Source organism: Choristoneura fumiferana, chromosome 11, assembly GCF_025370935.1.
Source record: "Choristoneura fumiferana chromosome 11, NRCan_CFum_1, whole genome shotgun sequence".
In the NCBI taxonomy this organism is placed as follows: domain Eukaryota; kingdom Metazoa; phylum Arthropoda; class Insecta; order Lepidoptera; family Tortricidae; genus Choristoneura; species Choristoneura fumiferana.
In genome coordinates, this window is record NC_133482.1 from 10,757,195 (window position 1) to 10,778,842 (window position 21,648).

General features: G+C 38.9%; 1 protein-coding gene across 1 annotated transcript in view; it reads left to right on the forward strand.

Moving 5' to 3' along the window:
* The window catches only part of LOC141433000 (protein pellino-like), a 54,217-nt gene that overhangs the window by 5,661 nt on the left and 26,908 nt on the right, over nucleotides 1-21,648 (forward strand). Inside the window, exons 2-3 of the mRNA XM_074094839.1 lie at nucleotides 9,591-9,695; nucleotides 21,115-21,346. Of these exons, the coding sequence (XP_073950940.1) occupies nucleotides 9,591-9,695; nucleotides 21,115-21,346 (337 nt within the window). The remainder of the gene's footprint in view (nucleotides 1-9,590; nucleotides 9,696-21,114; nucleotides 21,347-21,648) is intronic.

Consider the following 21,648-nt stretch of genomic DNA (forward strand, 5'->3'; position numbering starts at 1 on the left):
TTAACATGAAACTAAATATGTGTATTTTTAAAGTATTAACCTTAGCGGTCCCCCGACACCGACAACGCTTAGATAAAAAAATATGGCGTTTTTTAAGTCGGGGGTTTTTTAAATTTTAAATTTAAGTTTTTATTTCATGTTTTTTAAACTTTGATATAAGTATATCTTTTTAAACTGTACTAGTGTGTTGGTTATCCTGGCTGCAGCATCAGCTCATCTTGTTGCCACCATTGCATTGTATGTAGAATCAAATACTGATCAAAAGGAATCAAACACGACATATCTGCTATTATTTTTTCAAGAGTATACTGGTGTGCTGGATATCCTGGCTGTAGCATCAGCTCGTCGTGTTGCCACCACTGCATTGTATGTAGAATCAATTACTGATCAAAACAAATCCAAACACGACATATCTGCTATTATTTTTTCAAGAGTATTCTGGAGTGCTGAATATCCTGGCTGCAGCATCAGCTCGTCGTGTTGCCACCACTGCATTGTATGTAGAATCAATTACTGATCAAAACGAATCCAAACACGACATATCTGCTATTATTTTTTCAAGAGTATACTGGTGTGCTGAATATCCTGGCTGCAGCATCAGCTCGTCGTGTTGCCACCACTGCATTGTATGTAGAATCAATTACTGATCAAAACGAATCCAAACACGACATATCTGCTATTATTTTTTCAAGAGTATACTGGTGTGCTGGATATCCTGGTTGTAGCATCAGCTCGTCGTGTTGCCACCACTGAATTGTATGTAGAATCAATTACTGATCAAAACGATTCCAAACACGACATATGTGCTATTATTTTTTATAGAGTGTACTAGTGTGCTGGATATCCTGGCTGTAGCATCAGCTCGTCGTGTTGCCACCACTGAATTGTATGTAGAATCAATTACTGATCAAAACGATTCCAAACACGACATATGTGCTATTATTTTTTATAGAGTGTACTAGTGTGCTGGATATCCTGGCTGCAGCATCAGCTCATCGTGTTGCCACCATTGCATTGTATGTAGAATCAAATACTGATCAAAAGGAATTAAACACGACATATCTGCTATTATTTTTTCAAGAGTATACTGGTGTGCTGAATATCCTGGCTGCAGCATCAGCTCGTCGTGTTGCCACCACTGCATTGTATGTAGAATCAATTACTGATCAAACGAATCCAAACACGACATATGTGCTATTATTTTTATAGAGTATACTATTGTGCTGGATATCCTGGCTGCAGCATCAGCTCATCCTGTTGCCACCATTGAATTATTTGTAGAATCAAATACTGATCAAAACGAACCCAAACACGATATATCTGCTATAGTTTTATTAAGAGTGTACCTACTAGTGTTCTGGATATCCTGGCTGCAGCATCAGGCCGAGATTCCATAATCTTGCGTAGCTATATAGCATACATGGGTGCTTCAAATTATAGGTCCCAAATATGTTTGAAAGTAAAGTAAATATCCATTATGCGTCTAAGATTCCTACCGCAGCGAACAAAAGATCTGATGATCTTGAAACGGCTGAACCGATTTTGATAAATCATGTCTAAGATCCATCGCTAGAAAACCAGCTTTCAAATAAAAAAACCGCATTCAAATCGGTCCACCCGTTTAAGAGCTACGGTGCCACAGACAGACACACAGACACACAGACACACAGACACACAGACACACAGACATACAGACACACAGACACACAGACACACAGACACACATAGCGGTCAAACTTATAACACCCCTCTTTTTCGTCGGGGGTTAATTAGAGTATCTGAACAAGAATGGTACCAGCAGTTGACCACTGGTACAACGTGGCGTTTGTCCTGTTTTGGTTAAAATGTGTTGAAAGACCACTTCCAATGATGTCTGCCGAGCATTTCTGGCTAGATGAGAAGTGGCAGACTACAATTTTTGTTTATTCTATTGCCGATCAGTGGTTACCTATCGGTACCATTCTCGTTCGGGATGTACTTATTTTACCGAATAATTTGGTTGTGAATCTCGTCTCACCTGTAAAGCTCAAAACACACAGGGGGCGATGGCGAGGCGATGCAGCGCGGCGCGGACGCAGTACCGTACCGTTTGTAATATTAGAGCTAACGTGAAAGAGGGCACACAGAATACCGCGCGGGAAATAAACGTGGCGCGGTATTCTGTGAATTTCTGTGTGCCCTCTTTCACGTTGGCTCGAATATTACAACCGGCACCGCCTCCGCACCGCTCCGCCTCCGGCACTAACACCCTAACACACACTAATATTGTAATTATGTTTTGGGGGACATTTACAACATGATTGGCAAACACGAGAAAAAAATTCGAGACTCAATTTAGGAATGAAGCTATTTACAGGTAAGTTTGTACGGAACCCTCGACTTCACCGGTTTTTTATGTAACTTTGGGGAGGTGCTTATAATTGTTCGCATGTCAATCAGTGCGGGTGCGGGCAATATAATTGGTCGCACTGAAGTCTACTGGAAGCTTAACGCTTATAATAAGTTTTTTAGTAGTTGTGAAAATTTCTGCTACTCTACTCGCATTTTAAATTGAACAATGCAAAAGCTCTTATAGCTGTACAGTCGCCATCAAATATTTCGGAGCGGCCAAGGTGGTCAAAAATATCGGAACATGCACACTTAAGGTATTAGAGTTCATGTTTCGATATTTTTGATCACCTTGACCGCTCCGAAATAACTGATGGCGACTGTACCATCAGCCAAATAAGTGGTCTATCAATTTTTAAATAAGGTCCTATCAAATGAATATGTCACTAAAGTCGAACTTTCAAGTTGACAGAGACGTGGATTGGCATTATTGTTTTATGACATACAAACGATTATCAACTTTAGGGTGGTGGTGGAACCCAATATGTCTATTCCTCTTCTATCCTTATTTAAAAGGCTATCACTCACAAACACAAATGTTGCCGAGCTTTACCGACAAAATGATGGATGACAAGAAAGGAATTTTGTTCAGATGGTAGTGCACACTTCCATGAATACACTACCCAGTAGGTACGTAGCTACCTGCTGACGGGGCTCGTCTATTATCCCGGTAGGATCCCGGTTTAGTCCCGTTCATCCCTCGCTTGCCTTGCAGGAATTTACGCGTCTATTCACTAAATGGACCATGGGTCATTCGCATAATCAAGTTAACCGGCGCTTAAGTGGAGGGCCAATGGACGATATGAAACATTAGTCTAGCGTAGGATAAAAATAGACTCGCCCTACTATGCCCTTCTGCCTACGTACCTACTTACATAGAGACACAGTAATACGGTAGTTTTATTGCCAAATTTTGCGAGCGGAACGAATCAAGTGGGCGGTTTTCATTAACTACGTATAGATAAAGTACGTTTCGAGTGTCAAGTTAAAATATCTTTATTCGATTTAGACTATTACAAGTACTGTGAAAGCCAAAAAAATCTACTATCGCTTCGGAAAAACCCGTATTGAAAAGAATCTGGCAAGAAACAGACGTACATTTTTTTTCCAAAACAGATCTTCAATGTTATTTGATAACTTACATTAAAAAAGTATTTAACACAACTACATTTTTAACACAGTCGGACGGAATTATTTCCAAACATCCCTGTACATGATATAGGACTCGTTCAGTGGAATGCGTGTGTGATAATATTATGAAGGTAGCATTTTGTGTGTGCCAGAGCAAGTGAACTATATCTATGTGATAAGTTTTTAATTAATGATTGTACAAGTCACTGCATTAATATCTGCCACATCGAAGCGTGCAAAAATATTTGACACGTCCTACATGTGTGTGAACCTAACATATCAATTTCTAGAATCTCAAAATGTAATTGCTGTTCTAGTAGCATCCCGAATAGTTCTACAGTTCTGGATATTTTTTATAGTTCAGTTCAATACACACACATCCTACCGGCCCTAGAAATAGAGTAGGTAGTATCAAATACATAATTATGTATGTATGCACGCTTTGTTGTGTCAGATATTGGTGCTGGTGACTGTACTTTTGTAGTTTGTGCTCCGTAAATTTTATTTGTCGTGACGTGACCTAACTATATTCTGTTTTTTCGTTTTTTCTAACATGATTCAAATGACAGATGCCAAACTGACGTAACTATAAAGTCCCTCCTACTCCTACTGTTACGCAAATTATCGATACTTTTACATGTACTTAGTGCTAAAAGTGGTAATAGCATTATTTGTTGGTTTAAACGTTACGCTATCGAACAAAGTCTTATTTGAATTTTATAATATAATATATTCAACATTTGGAGTGTCACTTTGCAACTCTGACTACCAATCATGCAAATTAACAATAAGTTCGTTTATTTTACCGCTTTTATTTTTACATGTTCTACATTGGGTCACGAACGATTCTAATGGTACAAAAGTTAATACAATAAATAAACCTGCTAAATAACTTTATAGAAAACCCTTCCTATCTTTTTGGTCGTCTTCGATTAATGATAATGGATCTGGACAAAATTACGTTCATTAGTCTCACATGTAGATACGCAGAGTAGCAGAAAGCAGAGTTCCGCTGTGCGGTCTAAACTTATAGCAAATATCTATCGATGATCTTTCACTTCCAACCCACCTGCCTGCTGCAGCGCACACCTGCACGAAAGATGTTTCGACCCCATGGAAATTCTATTCCTATCGGCCGGCCTCATGGGCTGTGTTCATTTGCCGAGGCTTCCCAACACAATAATGCTATCCTTATCGAATATATCTTCCGAGAAAGGGACGCCGATTAGCCAAGCACAGTCGAAAAAGTCCCAAATTGAGCCACTTAGGATTAAAGCGGGACGTGTGCCTGGTTGTAAAATGCCGAAAGTCTTGTAAAAATGTGCTTGTTGGTTTTTTAGAAATACATGGCTTTTTTTCAGGATTTTTTTGGAAGTTATGATTGAATTTTTAGGGTCTCTTATCGCCAAAGGAAAATGCGTTATTTTGGTGTCTGTCTGAGGGTGCATCTGTACCTAAAGCCAAGTACAAGTACTTATTATTAAATTATAATCAATAAATAAATAAATTCTCTTAGGAATGGGTAGCAGAATCAACTAAAAATTATGTAATAACAAATTCATAGGACTGTGATCTCTCAGAAAAAAAGTTAAGAACTCAAATCCCAAGATTATAAGGGGCATCACAACTCTTCAGATACTTCTCGTTGAGATAGAATTATGAACTTTGGAAAGATAACTAAAGGAGAATTTGAAAAACCATTCCTTTCTATATTTAATTCGCCATTTTCGCCGGCATAAGATTTTTTTTCTATACGTGTGGTTTGCTAGGTACCCACTTAACCTACGGAAACCCTAGGCGCGCAAGCTTCTGCTCGGAAGTTTTTCTTCCAACTTTGCAAGCAAATTTCCATCGATATTTTTTGTGATTCACGAGTAATAAATTCAGTCTTCATACGATTTCAGTACCACTACCATGAGTTTAAAGTGACCGTACTCGATAGCGACGGCGTAAATTATTTGTAGAGGCGCTGTACAATTCTCCATACAAATAATTTACGCCGTCGCTATCGAGTACGGTCACTGTAAACTCATGGTAGTGGTACTGGTCTAACCTGAATTGATTACGTTGAAATGAATTTAATGCATTCACCCCAACAATTGCATTACTTTTCGGCACGCGTTGGCTACAATCCCATGTTTCTTGAACGCCAATAAAAGTCGTACCACATTTTCATGCCTTCTTGAATTGATAGGGTAGTTGGAAGGTCACCCCTCCTCGCAAGTCGTGGCGTGGGCGCATGCGAGTGCGAACATGTTGCGTTCGCTGACCCCAAGACGCGGCCTCGTTTGCCAAACGATTTGCGACGCACTGCCAAAATCGTCTGTCACTGTCACTCAACCCGAGACTCGTAAATTATGTCTAACCAGCAGCTACCGCAGGACACTCCCAAAGCTATAATCTTATCCTTCAAGTTTATATGTATCGGCGTCATTTTTAGTTTTTAAAGACGGAAAAAACGATCAGAGGTGTCGTGATTTGCATACATAACAATAAAGCATGTAGCTCGGGAGCTGATTGCAAGTATACTTGCGGCATCTCATCAGGTACGACTTCGGGGACAAGTATAGGCACTTAACCACCCTAATGACATGTAAAAAAAACAAGTCTGCCTGAGTTCTATTGGTTGGCCAAGCTGTCCAGTTTTTTTTTTGTCAGTCAGTTCCGCCTAATTGCGTGATAAATGGGGCATATTTTTGTATTTGGGACCAAGGACGTCAAAGCTTAATAACATGATGTTTGTCCCACATGACGTATGTAAGTAATGAGATTGAGAAGCTAACTTTCAATGATCTTGCAATGTCATCTCGTTTGCTCTTTGAGCACGTTAGTCAAATTTTACTACTATTTAACTATTATTCAATCTATCGCCATAAGCGGAACTTGAAGTGGAACTTCCGCACTAATGTTTAAAACGTTCCAGTTAGTTTAAACAATGAGTCACGCACTTGAAATTCCCTTGTTAAAAATATGATTCTCGAATTGAATAACGAATCGTTTATAATTTAGTTTAATTAAAAGATTACACAAGGTATCAGCATGGCATTCGGAAATTCCTTAACCGCATTGCCACAGGCAATCTGCCGCACCGCAGGTGTGTCCAGTCATTATAATGACCACAGCAAAAAAAGTAACTTGTGATAGTTTTCAAGCGAGAATTTCTACATCAATATTATTATGTTCGTAATATAAATATCCTCCTCTTATCAATGGAACATTCTAAGAAGTCTTCAAGTCCATTGGACTGTACCCGGATCCAGTCGCGTTTCAGTCAATTTCCGCTTCTTGACTTTAGTAAAAAATAAATGACTGTTGCTGGACCATCAACCGTGCCATCGCCGCTTTGATTGCACAGCAACTGAACCGTACTGTGTAATTAGCATCTGGGCAAGTGGCATCCTATTCTCTATTTGAATGCTCCCAGAATCTGGCAACTCGAATATTCATTTCCTACAGTTGTGAATCGTAGCGTAGACCATTAGCGTCCGACTTCGTTTGACTGTGTTAATTTAATTTTAACGATTCTACGTTGTCTTCATCTTTTTAACTGTCGCAGGTTTTACCTGCATTTGAAAGAAAATGAGTTCTTGGTTTATTCAAATTTGTTGTATATTTAAACGTAATTGCTTGTTTTTGTTGTAATTTTAGGCGATTTAGAATAACCAAAAACCGGTCGGTCATAGCCAGGTTGAAATTAAAATCTTTTGTGTCCGTTAATGACTCATTTGCCGTTGAACTCAGTTGTAATTGTAACTCGTATATTGCAAAGAATTGTTAGGCAGAAAATTGACGAAAAGTAGTCTTACAATAGAAAAGAAAAATCATTGCAGCTTCACTGTAAAGCCTGATAGAGTCACCAGGGAAGGCTAGCGAGTAATCGAGGTAGAAAGTGTCCGCGGAGTCCATGAGAGCTGACTGGAGATCGTGACCGTGCGAATGGTGAAAGTACAAGTGAACAAGGGACTGGATATTATATAGCAAATACATATATTTGTGTACTATTGTTCGCATTAGGAGTTCAGATTGTCCGTTTCTTACTATATAGCGTTACTCATCGTTTTTAGAAATGCCGTTCCAACAACTAAAAAAAAGGACATCACTGTACCATTTTCCGTTGTTCGCAGAATTTTTTAAAATACATATCACAGACATAAAATTCACGTCATGTAGGCGGTTCTTCGAAGACTTCCGTCCTTCCACCACTCCCACCTTCGCCGGATGCAATGTGTAGCCTTTTGTCGCCACATGCTGCGCTTGACGAATATCTAACCAAACGAAAACCCCGCTCCAATGACTAGGCCCACGCTGATTCACACGTAGTAGCGCGTAGTAATCATTCAAAGAACCTGACTGCCATGAATTTTCATGTAACGGCATAATAAAAAGTATATGAGTTATTGAGTTGAGAGTTAAGCGGAAGGATAGGCGTCTAAGAAAGTGTCTAGACATACTAATGATACACATATTTATAGCGCTTTTTAAACTAATTGATTAACGAACAATTACAATTTTCCTGTAGGAAGTTATCTAACTGTTTCTGTTAAAGAATATGATCTTTTAATGGTTAGGTACATAAGATAGCTTAAATACAAATGTATATGAAACAAAAGCAAAAAAGTTTTCGTTAGAATTGTGGATTAAAGTGCGGCTATCTCTTTTGGTTGGATGATGAGAGGGCGGAGATACTAAGGGGCTTTGACCTCATGCCCGTAATCATAGCCACACGAGTTGCGGCCAGCGTAGCTATCCTGTCCCACATCCTCTCTACTGGAACCAATTTTTACTTTCTTTTATTTTACTGCCTCCACACGACCAATTGAAATGCCCGACGGACTCTAAATCTATTTAAATCGTATTTCGGTATGTCGGTCGTTCCTGACTTAAGGAAAAACCATGAAGCAATCGTAAATGTAACCTGTTTCAACCAACAACAAAAGCGAGAGTTGACTATTTGTGCCAGCCAACTGTCGCACTATACGCGTAGAGATAGAGTGGCCCATTTTACTTTGCCGTCAGATTGCACACAGAGGAACCGATAACTTATCGTCCGCACCGATCGATAAACCACTCAAAGTATTACAACGCTTAAGAATGTCTGACAGGTTATGGGAACAAATAAATTAGCTCATTGCTCTATGTTTACATAGCCTACTTTTCCTCCTTAGGTATGACACGATACGTGTGACTTCAAAGGATTTTATGAACCTGACAGACGTGATGTTTTATGATGTAATAACTGAGTGCTGGTATTACAACGTTACCTCGTTATTGGGTCCTTTTTATTATCTATTTGTTTCGTTTTATGAGGCTTGCGTAAGTGTCAGTGTGGTGCATCGGCCGCGACCGGTTCTGGCGCACGCTTGTAATTTACATCACTAATCTTGACCCACAGCTGTCTCGGGCCAGTTCACGTTCTAATCTTACAATTCGTTGTAACATTTAAATCCTAGGTATATTATAACCCACCGCGCTCTTGTTTTCATTGCATCTTCTTTTAGCCGATGTCGCGAAGGACTCTGTGGGTGGTATAAGATACACTATAAACTAAATCTCGTCTATATGTATACACGTTCACACACATTTATAAGTAAAACAACTACTTATCAAGCATCAACGTAACTTGTTTTAAGTGGTCAAGATGTCGACTGATTATAAACTTTTTTTTTTTCAAAGAAAACAGACCCTGCTTTTAAAATTGGACTAACACTGAATTTAACACATAAATCTTAATGAAATAATGTTGCCCGATTAATGCTGAATTCGAATTCTAATATTTACTATGTAATTGATAGACGGTGGAATGGAAACTCTATACTTAGGCCGTTTTGCTTAAACTCTCGCGCGGATGGCGACAGTAGCGAGACTCCAACAAACTATACAGTTCTCGTTCAGTCGCCTTATAGCCTTAGCGACAGCGACAAAACTATCCAAACTATAGGCACGCTCACCAGCTCTTATCTACGAGTTACTGACTGGCTCTCTTATGTCGTTCGCTGGCAGTGGGACAAGTGCCTAAATGGGGAATAAAAATATCATAGAATGTAAAATAATACGTTTTTCTATTGTTTCAGTGCTGCGGACAGTGCGGACTCACCTATTTTAGAAGAAGCTGGCGAGAGCGGTTCTGAACAGAAACCCAAGCCTCTCGTCAAATATGGGGAACTCGTCATACTCGGGTAACTAATCCATAAACATAAACTTATCGTTATGGACCGTTTGGGTCCTGACTAAACGGGAGGACGAAAATACCGGACATCTCGAGTTTTACGTTATCTTTTGTCTGGATATATCGTTTGCTATGTTAAGGAAAATTGAGCAACGTCCATCTTTGTGTAAACTTAGATAGCGAGAAGGGCAAGTTATACATCTAGCCAAACGCTTACGGTCTAATCTGAAAGCTTTTTATATGCTACAAATTAATTCTTGTGGTCGAAGTTTTAAGACGTATTCTATCTATTCTCCTCCTGTTAATTTCATCTGAAGAATTTCAATATCTACTAGGCTCTAGTTATTGAAATGATTTATGATGATCCTGTGTTTGTAATAACGCGTAGCTTGCTCGGGCGGTGGGTGAATATACGAGCGTTTTGATCGGTCGGTTAAAAACGCCATTACCATCCCACGTTTACTAGCACAACGGAAAGACAAGTCGCAAGAATTTGGATTACGCCAGATTTAGCATTGATATTGTCCGTTTTCATAAAAATTAGACCCTGAGCATCATGTCTTTTAATAATACTTGCCAAAACGCTAATGGCGAAAAAAAACGCCTCTGAATGTTTATCTGGTAATCGGTAATGCCGCATGCGACATGTCATGGTGGCGCTTCCGATAGTTCCGTCCGATCGAGCGAGACGTTCGTGCTGCATACGTAAATGGGATCGGTGCGCTTGCGTGTGAATCCAATATTGTGTAACAATAACGATGTACACAAAAAAATATATGGTTACATGTACATTGTACATGATGGTTTTTCGATCCAGCGGTTTACACTACAAAGCTAAATTTGAACTACCTATTTAAGCGACGACTAATCGAAACCTCGCGTACCTATTGATGTATTGATAGACTAGTGTTTCGTAGCAGTAATTAGCGAATCTTTTGTTTTTGAGTTTTTCGTTGTATGGATGTGGATTAATAATCTCTTCAGTAATATTTATTTATACTAAAATAAGCTTCATTAAAAAAGCATATTGGGAAAAAAAGCATTTGAGAAAAAACGCTAATGGAAATTTGGGTACTAGGAGGAAATAACGATTTCGGGGAAAGATTTTCTAACCCATTTTGTACAAAGTAGGTAATTGATTATTTAAGTCACACGATAAAGCCGAAAAAAAGTGTGATTTGGCAGTTTTTTTTTTAACTTATTATAGATTTTTCAGTTGAATAAACCATAAACTACTATTTTTTCCACGTCCACTTTCACCTTCGCATCCGCTTCCGTTAACCTCCCTATCCGCCGAGGCGAAACCAGTCGCCTCCGCCTCCGCTAAGAAGGCCTCCGTTACAACCCTAGTTGTAAATACCGCGCCACGCTCATTTCCCGCGCGGTATTCTGTGTGGCCTCTTTCATGTTAACTCGAATATTACAACCGGTACCGCCTCCGCGCAGCACCGCACCGCTCCGCCTCCGCCGTCAGTGCGTTTCTAAATTTATAATCGGCGACTAGCTAGTAAGCAAATGATACCGCATAATTAGAACTCGAGTTACTAATTCTTTGTCTAACAGAAAAATTACGTCGGTTGGTGTGGTAAGTAAATCAGTAAAACGGAATCAAAACACACTTGTCAAAACATGAACGCGTGCGTGCACGAGTGGCGCAGCCGGCGGACAGATACAAACGTTCCCGGTTGTATTGCCGTGCCTACCAGTCAGCACACCATCCATAGTTAGCACACCTCTGGTACTTACTTACCAATTTTTACCTAGTTTACACAGTAGAGTGGATGTACTTTATAAGATCTTTTTATTCGTAGACAAAATCCCATTGTACTGTTATTTAATTAATGGCCACTATACAAAAGTCACCTTTCGGATAGGAAGCGTATAGTGAAGTGACGCGACTGTTTTTTAGCCCCCGACGCAAAAAGAGGGGTATTATAAAGTTTGATCGCTATGTGTGTCTGTCTGTCTGTAGCACCGTAGCTCTTAAACGGGTGGACCGATTTGAATGCGGTTTTTTTATTTGAAATCAGGGTTTCTAGCGATGGTTCTTCAAAATCGGTCTAGCCGTTTATGAGATACTGAACTTTGGTTAGGTTATATGTAGTTGATATTACTTCCTACCGATAAGCTGACTATGTCTAATACTGAATAGTGAATATGAATGAAAGCGCAATAAGTATGTCTGACTTTTCGTCCCTCGGCATACAAGATTTTATAACCGGTCAGCTTAATATGATGAGTAATGGGATGTAGATGTAGGATAATAAAATAATTAAATTTATATCAAAACGCCATAATCAATTAAGATTGGTTCTGTAAAAAAAACTGAAAAGATAATTTATTTTTGTCTTATCTCTTCGTTTTATATTAAGAAAATCATACAAAAATATGACCTACTCGTACTGGTATATCTAATTTATGCATATAGCAAATAACTGTTGCGTGCGTGATATGATGTGGCTGGTGGCTAGTATGTTCCACGAACTATTGAACATCGACCGCTGTTTTAATTTTGCCCTTGTCAAACATTATCTGTGTGAAGGTCTCGTGATTGCTGGCGGCAAATCAAAAACTAATTCAGTTAAAAATGAAAACAAAAATGTGTCCATTTTAATGCTAATTCTTGCTAGTATGTGCCTTCTTAAAAATTGCTTTGCTTATCTGAAACTTAGGGAGGGGTGCTACAAAAGAATTGGCTACAGGTATGTAATTAAATTAATCATTTCTGAAATTTCGTCCGTGGTCTAAAGGGCAACACACACAGAAAGCGCGCGCGGGTCGGGTTGTGTCCGCCGCGTGAGCCACGCGGTTCGTTGTATTCATGTCGGCGGCCGATCGTAAAATCCGCCAGATCACGAAATGCCTAGGCATATCATGAAACGCCGCCATTTCATGATATGCCTAAATGTTGGCCAGGCATATCACGATGTTCCTGAGAAATAATACGGCAGATTGATTAGAGCAACGCATTCGTCGATATTCTTAGCTCTATACCGGGCACATCGTGTTCTGCCGAAAATAAGATAAATTTAGGTACGACGAGCGAAGCGAGGAGTGGTTAGTGTTAATTGTGATTACGACGCACGAGCCGAGCGAGCGAAACGAGCGTGCCGTGGCAGCGGCCGGCGAAGTGCCAGAACCGATATGGCGGCGTCTCATGATAAGCCTAGGAATTTCATGATCTGCCTAAACTGGCCAAATCATGAAATGGCGGCGTTTCATGATATGCCTAGGAATTTCATGATCTGCCTAAACGTCACTAGGCAAATCGTTACACGGTGAGTTTTGAACGATATGGCGGATGTCCCTTAGCCAATTCATGAAATGGCGGCATTTCACGATACGCCTAGGAATTTCGTGATCTGGCGGATTTTACCATCGGCCGCCGACATTCACACAGAGAGCGGGTCGGGCCGCAGCTGCTATCAATGCTGCCAGTTTAGTGACTTAGTCCCTAGAAGTGACGACTTTTGCTCAAATCTTAGCTACCGCAAAAAAGTTTTGACGACAAAAATGGTTTATCTGGCAACTTTTGGAGTACAAATTCAAACATTTCTAAAACCAATAAAATAAATTTCCATTGACTAGTATAAGCTTTAAAAAAAAATCAGCCGTTTTTAAAAAAATCATCCTTCGCCCATCATTCCATAAATTGGATTTAATTAAGTAAGTAAATAAAGTTTGACCTTGGTGCGCAAGCAGGTTTGTCGTTTTCCACATATATCTCGCGGCACTGTATAATTCTGTGTCGAGTTGACAAAAATGTCGTATCTATTATTGGTTCTACAACTGTTTTAATTTGTACTCCAAAAGTCGCCAGATAAACCATTTCATTCGTCAAAACTTTTTTGCGGTCGCTAAGATTTAAGCAAAAGTCGTCACTTCTAGGGACTAAGTCACTAAACTGGCAACATTGATAGCCGCTGCGGGCCCGTCGCGGGTCCGACCCGCTCTCTGTGTGAATACAACGAACCGCGCGGCTCACGCGGCGGACACGACCCGACCCGCGCACCCTTTCTGTGTGTGTTGCCCTTAAGATACACAGGGCTGACTATCGCAAAACCCTAGTACTACTACCAAATGACATGGCTTAGATATGTGCATTAAATGTAATCGTTAATCTTACCTACATATTTATTTAAATGTACTTAAAATGTGTCTGTCTGTTTATTTCAGCATTATTATTTTCAATCAAGTATAATACATAGATATACGACTACAAACTTAAATTAATTATTCGGTAGGTAGTTATTTCATGTATTAATCGCGATAATTTCAGAAACAATGATTTATTTATAAAAAGAAGTAGGGAGGGTATCATTACCATTTCGCAAAATTACTGCTCCCGAACTTAGTGCCGTGCGGCCGACATACATCGCGTTGCGCACCCGACCCGACTGCTTTCCTGCGGTTTTCCTGCAATCTGCGCTTGAGGTGTGGGGTAACTCGAACCGGTGCGGGGCGGAGCGTGGCCATTCTGTACGTTAGTACTATTATATATTCTGTGGTTAAAGTACTTTAATGCAAAGGTTTTTTTAGCGTAACCAGTGCCGTTTTGCGATATTCAGCCCTGTGTATCTTACGCACACATTGACTCGCGTACAGACATCGTCGTGCCTATGTAGATTCACGAACGCGTATTTTGTACGGCGTGGCCGCCGTGTGCCGTAACCTAACTATGTATAAACTACCTATGGAAACTGAATATTTTGAGTGCAATTAGTGTTAAATTTACCTGAGTCATTGCAAGTCCGTATACGAACTAATACGTGATGAGACCAATAACAAGTGTTTGATGCTAAATTCTTGTATGTATTTGTTATCATACACATACGATTCACGGAATTGTTTCTTTGTATGGCCGTTTGTTTTTAAAATACTGTGCTTCAAGACTAGTCATAATTATTTTCAATGGTACTATTTAGAATAAGAATTTTAATTGAAGTTTAGAACGACCACTACTAAGTTGCGTTTTACATGACGGACTGAATACGGTATTTCACTATTTTTTATACGTTTTGTAAATTAAACTTCTTTCAGTGTAGAACGTGTTTACGTTAATTTATATATGAAATTGGTAATAAAGCTTTTTTTTCGTATAACTTCGATAAAGAGTCTTGGAGATAGTCAAGGATTTAGGTGAGATGTATCAAATGCCACAAAACATATTTAACTAGCTTAAAAGTGTATAATGTAATAATTCATGTTAAGACGTATTATTGCTTACACACAAATAATAGCTATGTGGCTAATTAATCTTACTGTGTGACCATTTGTTTAATGTAAAAAAAGATGTAAATAGATATGCAAGCAAGGTATATGAAGATTATCTTGCATGTCTTCAATAGAAAGTCCCGCGACTACCTAGTGTACATTTTTTTATCTGCAGACAGCATGTCATCATGGCCTTGCCTTGTAATGCCTTATGGACATGCTTATCGGGCAATATGCATATTATTTATGAAGCATAATGCACGGCATTCTCTAAATTCCTTTGTTTTGTATGGTTTTACATACATTTAGTTGCGATTCATCCGCATGTTAAAGTATATCAGATTAAACTATTTTTCAAAAGTTATTACTTGTTGAATGTGTGGCAAACCAAAGCCGACCGCAAAAAAGTTTCCTAGTTTATATGGCAGGTTGAGTTGTCTCGAGGTCACGAACGACTGCGCCGCCTGTCGGTCTTCACTCTACGTCTGCAGTCACGTTCAGACGATTTGCTCCGCTTCCTATCTATAATGTCAACTCAAACTTCGCTAGTACCCTCTCACTTTTGTTCCGAGCCCACTTTCTCGACAAATTAAGGTTAACCAATCGTTTATTGTAACCACTTAAGATTTATCTGCGCTCAGTCCAAAAAGGAAATCTTAACAAGCGATTAAGCCAACCGATGCCGTAGTTGTTTGGTTGATTGAATTTTTGAATTCATGACTACTACATTACCAATTGCCATTCGACCAATAAATATTTTCGTTCTTTACTTTGGTTTACCAGTTTCTGTTCTGTACACAGTACACGTGTCCAGTTCAACACGTGTAGTTTTCATTTTCAATTCGGTACACCTAATGCAGTTTATAACGTTGCTAGGTTATATTAAAGTCGTTAAATGTGTTTTATAACCGACCGTTACGAAAGTATTTCGACGCATTGTTTCGGCGCGGACGCAGACGGCCGGTGCACTACGCAAGTGATAGCACGGAAGCGAGTGCACTGCAGATGCCTGCATTCAAAATAACTCGATGTCGAGCTTTTAGGGCTTTAAGAAAATAGCGAATAGCGGAACAATAGGCTAGCGTCACTAAACAGATAGGTACAGAAGTCAATCACATGTATGTACTTCACTTTTCATACCTACGCTCGGCGGTCGCCCTAGGGTTGTCAACTAATGGCTTATGCACAAAAAACTATCGTGGTAGAGGCACTCGTATCTAGTTGTTTGATTTATTATTGAGAATGAAACGGAAAGAATGGAAATATAAATTAATTAATAATAAGTAACTAAAATATTTTAATTTTAATGTCATTGTTAGGTATATTACAAATTTAATTTAATATCTTGCGACGATTTCGACATTGGCGACATGTACGATTTTTATATTTTAAAGTGTAATAAATTTGCATTCTCATTTTACTGCACAAATAAGTTCACATGACACTCGCGCTCGCACTGGTCCCAACCGGTCTGAGATATCGTGTCCGTGGAGCAGTGTCTATGTGTGCGTTGCTTGAGCGCACTTTGTATGTAGATTGATTTCTGTACCTATCTGTTTTGTGCTAAAGAGTATAACTGAATATTAATTTTCCAATATCAATATGTGAGATTTCTGTATCTATCTTGTTTTGTGCTAGTGTAGACCATGAAATATTTGCTACTGGCTTTGGTTCGCGACTTTGTAATTAGTTTCTTAACTTACCTCTTTCATCGAATAAAGCAAAAAACCGGCATCATCCTAACATCCGTCATCATCATCAGCTAGGAGCTAGTTTACAAAAGTCTTTATTGTCAATGGTATGTTAAAGGACGTGAAAAGTTATGGAACCCTTAGACATGCATTCAAAATATGTGCTTACAATAGTCACATTAGCAAATTCCTGACCTTTTACAGTGTCTTTGAATATTTCCGCCACCGTGTGTCGTTTGAACTGTTTGGTCTTATCTTTACTGTAGACAACAATTATTTGTAGGATAGCGCCTACGCGAAGCATAACGGTGCTGTCTGAATATATAATGTACTGTAACTAGGTGAACGTGTTCGATTGTTATGTACGCTAAAACTTATGACAGAGATATGTATAATGTAAACGTTTTTGTTAAAAACACCCGATTGTCCAACTTTCTTGTCAAGTTTAAACAAAAACAGCAGATTTTAAAACAATGTATAACGTCGTAAGTTCTAGCGTACTTTGCTTGCACAGTACAAATCAATTGTAAAACAGATGGACAGACTGACTAACACGTGAGTGATAGCAATAGGGCTCCGTTTGGACCCTTTGGGCACGAAACCCTAAAAAGACAATCGTCTTTGTATTCCGCCCCAAAGTATAAGTATTGCGTTTCAACAACTAAGTAAAAATGTATGGTAAGTTTATCAGCAGTTAGTTGGAAAGCGCTCCTTCCGGTTCAGGGGTCGATGTAATGACAAAAGCGTGAAATTGCTTTGCCACGCCGCCGGAATTATGAACTTTATTACTTTCTTCCAATTTAGCCGTTGAGTGGTTACGGAAAACGGTTAGCACGGAAAGAATTTGCGACAAGTTTCGGATTGCAGGTGGCTGGAGCAAATTTTTTTGTGCAAGTAGTACTTTTACGATTGATATATTATAGTTGTCAGTGTTGGAACAGTATATAGAGTTCTTATACTTCTGAGCAAAAATTCTATCAAAAATATCTGAACACGTTTCTAAACCGTTAATTATAGACGCACATATTTTTGATAAAATTTTTGCTCAGAAGTGCAAGAACTCCTCGACTGTAATAGCAAACGTTCAGTTTTGCTTCCTGTTAGTTAAATACAGTTGGTGCGACATTAAAATTAATCAAATTGATGAAATTCTGTTAACTTAATTTTGTAAGTAGTCGACGTAGTTGAAAGTTTTAACACTTAATTTTGCCAGAACTTACACAACTTTGTTAATAACAGATGATGTCAGCCGTCAGCAAACAAAAATTTAGCTCTACCTAGAGTGAAACAAACTTGCATACAAACTTCATAGGAAAGTAGCTCTAAAACATAAATAAGAAGCCTTTTTACGACGTAACGTGGTTAAGATTACGTAATATGAACCGATGAACCGCGCCACGGAGTAATCCAATTATGCTAGGAACGTGTTAACTGGGGGCGCGCTTCGAACCGCTCTATTGTTCTCATGGTATTGATTGTATGTATGTAAACTCTTTATTGTACAAAATAACTAAACAAACACAATTGTCCTACGTATGACATAAATACTTTTATAATTTGTTACCAAAATGTAATAGTACTTAACTAACCATGTTTTACCACGTGCCAATCCAATGAGGGTTTTTCGACAGGCGAAATATCGCTAGATGGCATTAGTATCGTAAGGTCCGTTTGACGTTTTAGTCTTGCTTGCGATTGGCTCATTTAGATATTTCTCCAATCATAAGCGTGACAGAAATGTCAAACGGACCTCACGATAGGTACTAACGCCATCTAGCGATATTTCGCCTGTCGAAAAACCCTCATTCGTTAGAACGGAATTTTGATGCACCCGGCGCAGTGTTATAATATTTGGCACGTGGTAAAACAGGAACCAAAGACGAAATATAATATTGGAACCAAACAAATATCGCTAATGACTCTTAGATACTATTTATTTATCAATCTAAAACCTGTACTGAAATCGATTGCTACATTAGTCTAGACTACGCTCAGATAAAAGCGAGTTATCTTTGTTGATGAACAATACAATTTAACAGTAATCGCAGCAGATTACCACTAATTTCACGACCTACTTAGGGGAGCATTGTTTGCTGCTCGTCCGTAAACATAATATTTTATTGTTTCCATGTATCGGACAGCACAATACCTACTTGTTTCTGGAACAATGTTACTTTCACCCAATTTATCTGCTTTATTGGTCATTCGTAACTCGTTGACTTGAACGGGCGCATTATTAGCTGTTATCTCCGACTTGCCTTGTACAAACTTCTTAAGTTGTATTGATTCTTTGCGCAGCCAATCTTCAAATATTTGGATAAACGGAGAAACGATATACGAGGCGTAACAAAACTCTTCGGATATCAAAGATCTGTTTACACCGGTACACATGCTCTGCAAACTAAACTCAGTGAACAGTGGTTGCTGCACAAGTAGGTTCTTCAGTAAAAACGTTCAATCAATAAATATAATGACTTTAGGTAGATTCTTGGTTAAAAAAAAACATGTTTTTATTTATTCTGTCAGTTTACATTATCAGAAAATATTGGACACGTATTTTGCTTTCGTCAATCAAACAAACAATTACAAAGATGAAGCACGTCACAGCCCGTGAGCACAAAATACACTATCTGTGTTTTGTGACGTGAGCTAGTGAGCCCGTGACGTCGCTCCTTAGTAAATTTTTTACATAAGTGTGACGATACACGGAACTTTAACCGGCTATCCTACTATATAATATATAATATTATAAATGCGAAAGTTTGTGAGTGAGTGAGTATGTTTGTTACTCCTTCACTCTGAAACGGCTGGACGGATTTGGATGAAATTTGGTATGTAGATAGCTGGACATTTGGAATAAAACATAGGCTACTTTTTATTCCGATGTGTCCATATCGGCTCGCATACTTATTGAAAGTTCGAATATAATGTTTGTCAGAATGATTGTTTGTCATAACTCTTTTTTCGCTGAATCCAATGATTGTTCAGAACTGTTATAAAACAAAACTAACCTAACCTATAGTTTTCTATAGGATGACTATTTAAAATTTTCAGAGAAACTTAAGGTTTCAGTGGGAAAAAAATTACGATATGGCTAGCCAAGAGTATGCGAACTTTGGCGCTCCCGATTGTTTTTAATGTAACGTCAATGAAAACCACGATTTAGTTTTATTTTAAAAAATGAATTCAGCTGCTAGATCTAAGGATTTACGTGTGCGAAGCCGCGGGTAAACACTAATACATGTGTTTATATTTTTTTTGTTTAATCGACAAAAGAAAAAATACGTGTCCGATATTTTTTGAAAATCTAACTGACGGACTAATTAGGTACATATATTTTACTGTCACTTACATTTTAAGTATTCATAATTGTGTCTTTATTGTGTGACGCAGTATTATATAACAGTTACAAAGCTTGCACTTACGTGACTTCCCATGCGCGCTCCACTCATCAATAACCAGCTTCTTGACGGTATATCTAAAACAATGAAAAGTGCATAAGTATTCTCTGAACTATCCGAACAGCTGTCATTGTTTGTTGTGATACTTGATTTTCATTAAATTCCTAAATTGCTAATGCTGCACTGAGTCCGCGGGAATGTCGATCCAAGTAACGAATTATGCAATATTATTATATCACGTACTTGCATACCAAATTTGGAGGTCTTTCGAGAAAAGCAAGAGCGATCAACCATGGCCTAGATAAGGGATAGGTATAGAGTTGAAAATTACGATCGTTCAGTTAAATGGAGCAAAGATTCAATTAGAGACTTCATTTACGTTTTGTTTACAACCGTAGGTAAAGAGTAAGCCTTGACCAAATCAAAACGTATGTAGCTAGATTATTTGTACATGTAGGAAATACCCACAGGCAAATTGTTTATAACATGAATATCTGATAAACAAAGGAAAATACGATAATGATTGTGAGTATGACATGTGTGAAATAGTGTCAGTGCTGCTCCGCGTAGAATTGTGTGATACCTACGTGTGAAAATGCTTGCGGGTAGGGGTATCGGCTGATTGTTCGGATTGTGGTTGGCTCTCACGGAAGTTAACCTTTCCCATTGCAGATGGATGCATAGATCGGGGAAGAATCAGACACCATGATAATCTGAATATTTCTAATCATAAAATTTGTAGAAAAAACATAAAAGCATGTTGCCTTTGTTTTTATAATAGTAATAAATATCCCATGGGTTACTCTACTCTAGATTGATGTAATGTAATAATTATAATCGTTCGTATGTACTTTTCTAGTCGACCAGCAAACTTCATATTAAAATTTAAACATATCACATCTTCATCGTGCAATATGAATCGTATCGTGTCGGGCTTAAACTGAAGTTCCGCAGTTGATCACGCCAAATCCTGGTGTGATTTCGGATCACGCCGAATTTCCACACTTATGGTGTCGTATGACAGATAAGCCGAATACGTCGGAATGTAAAATCAGCCTCGGAATTTTGGTCACGTATCTTCAGCATGGTGTGCTTAGACAATAACAATCAATAATGTTTACAGATACAATGGTTACTTACCGGCCGGTGAGCGCGGTCGCCGCCGGAGCAAATTCGTGCTCTACCGGCGACCGCAGGCCAACGGCGTGCGTCGCTCGAAGCACTACGTAGTGAAGACACCACACAGCAGCAAAGCAATACTCGATGCCAGCCAGCACTCCATATCCTACACGCTCAGTCGCAGTCAGGCTGTCATCGTCGAGTACACGGAGGACCCCGACACCGATATGTTTCAGGTGAGTTGAAACGAGCGCTTATCTTTCCTGCAGTAAACAGGAAAGTTAAGTTAGATTAGGTCGGTTGTTGTTCATGTATTTTCATCTCTCCTGTTCGGAAAGTTTAATTTTCATGGGTAGATAGCCGGGTGGAAAATTGCGTTTTCATCTCTAGGGTGGTTTTTTTTTTTTTAATTTTCGATTAGCCACGGAGTCGAAGAGAATTGAGTTACGTCAATGACACTTTTTTTCACGTTTCGGCATGGCCATCTAGATGCACGTCGTGACCAAGGAGTTTATATACAACACTGGAGGTTGAACGC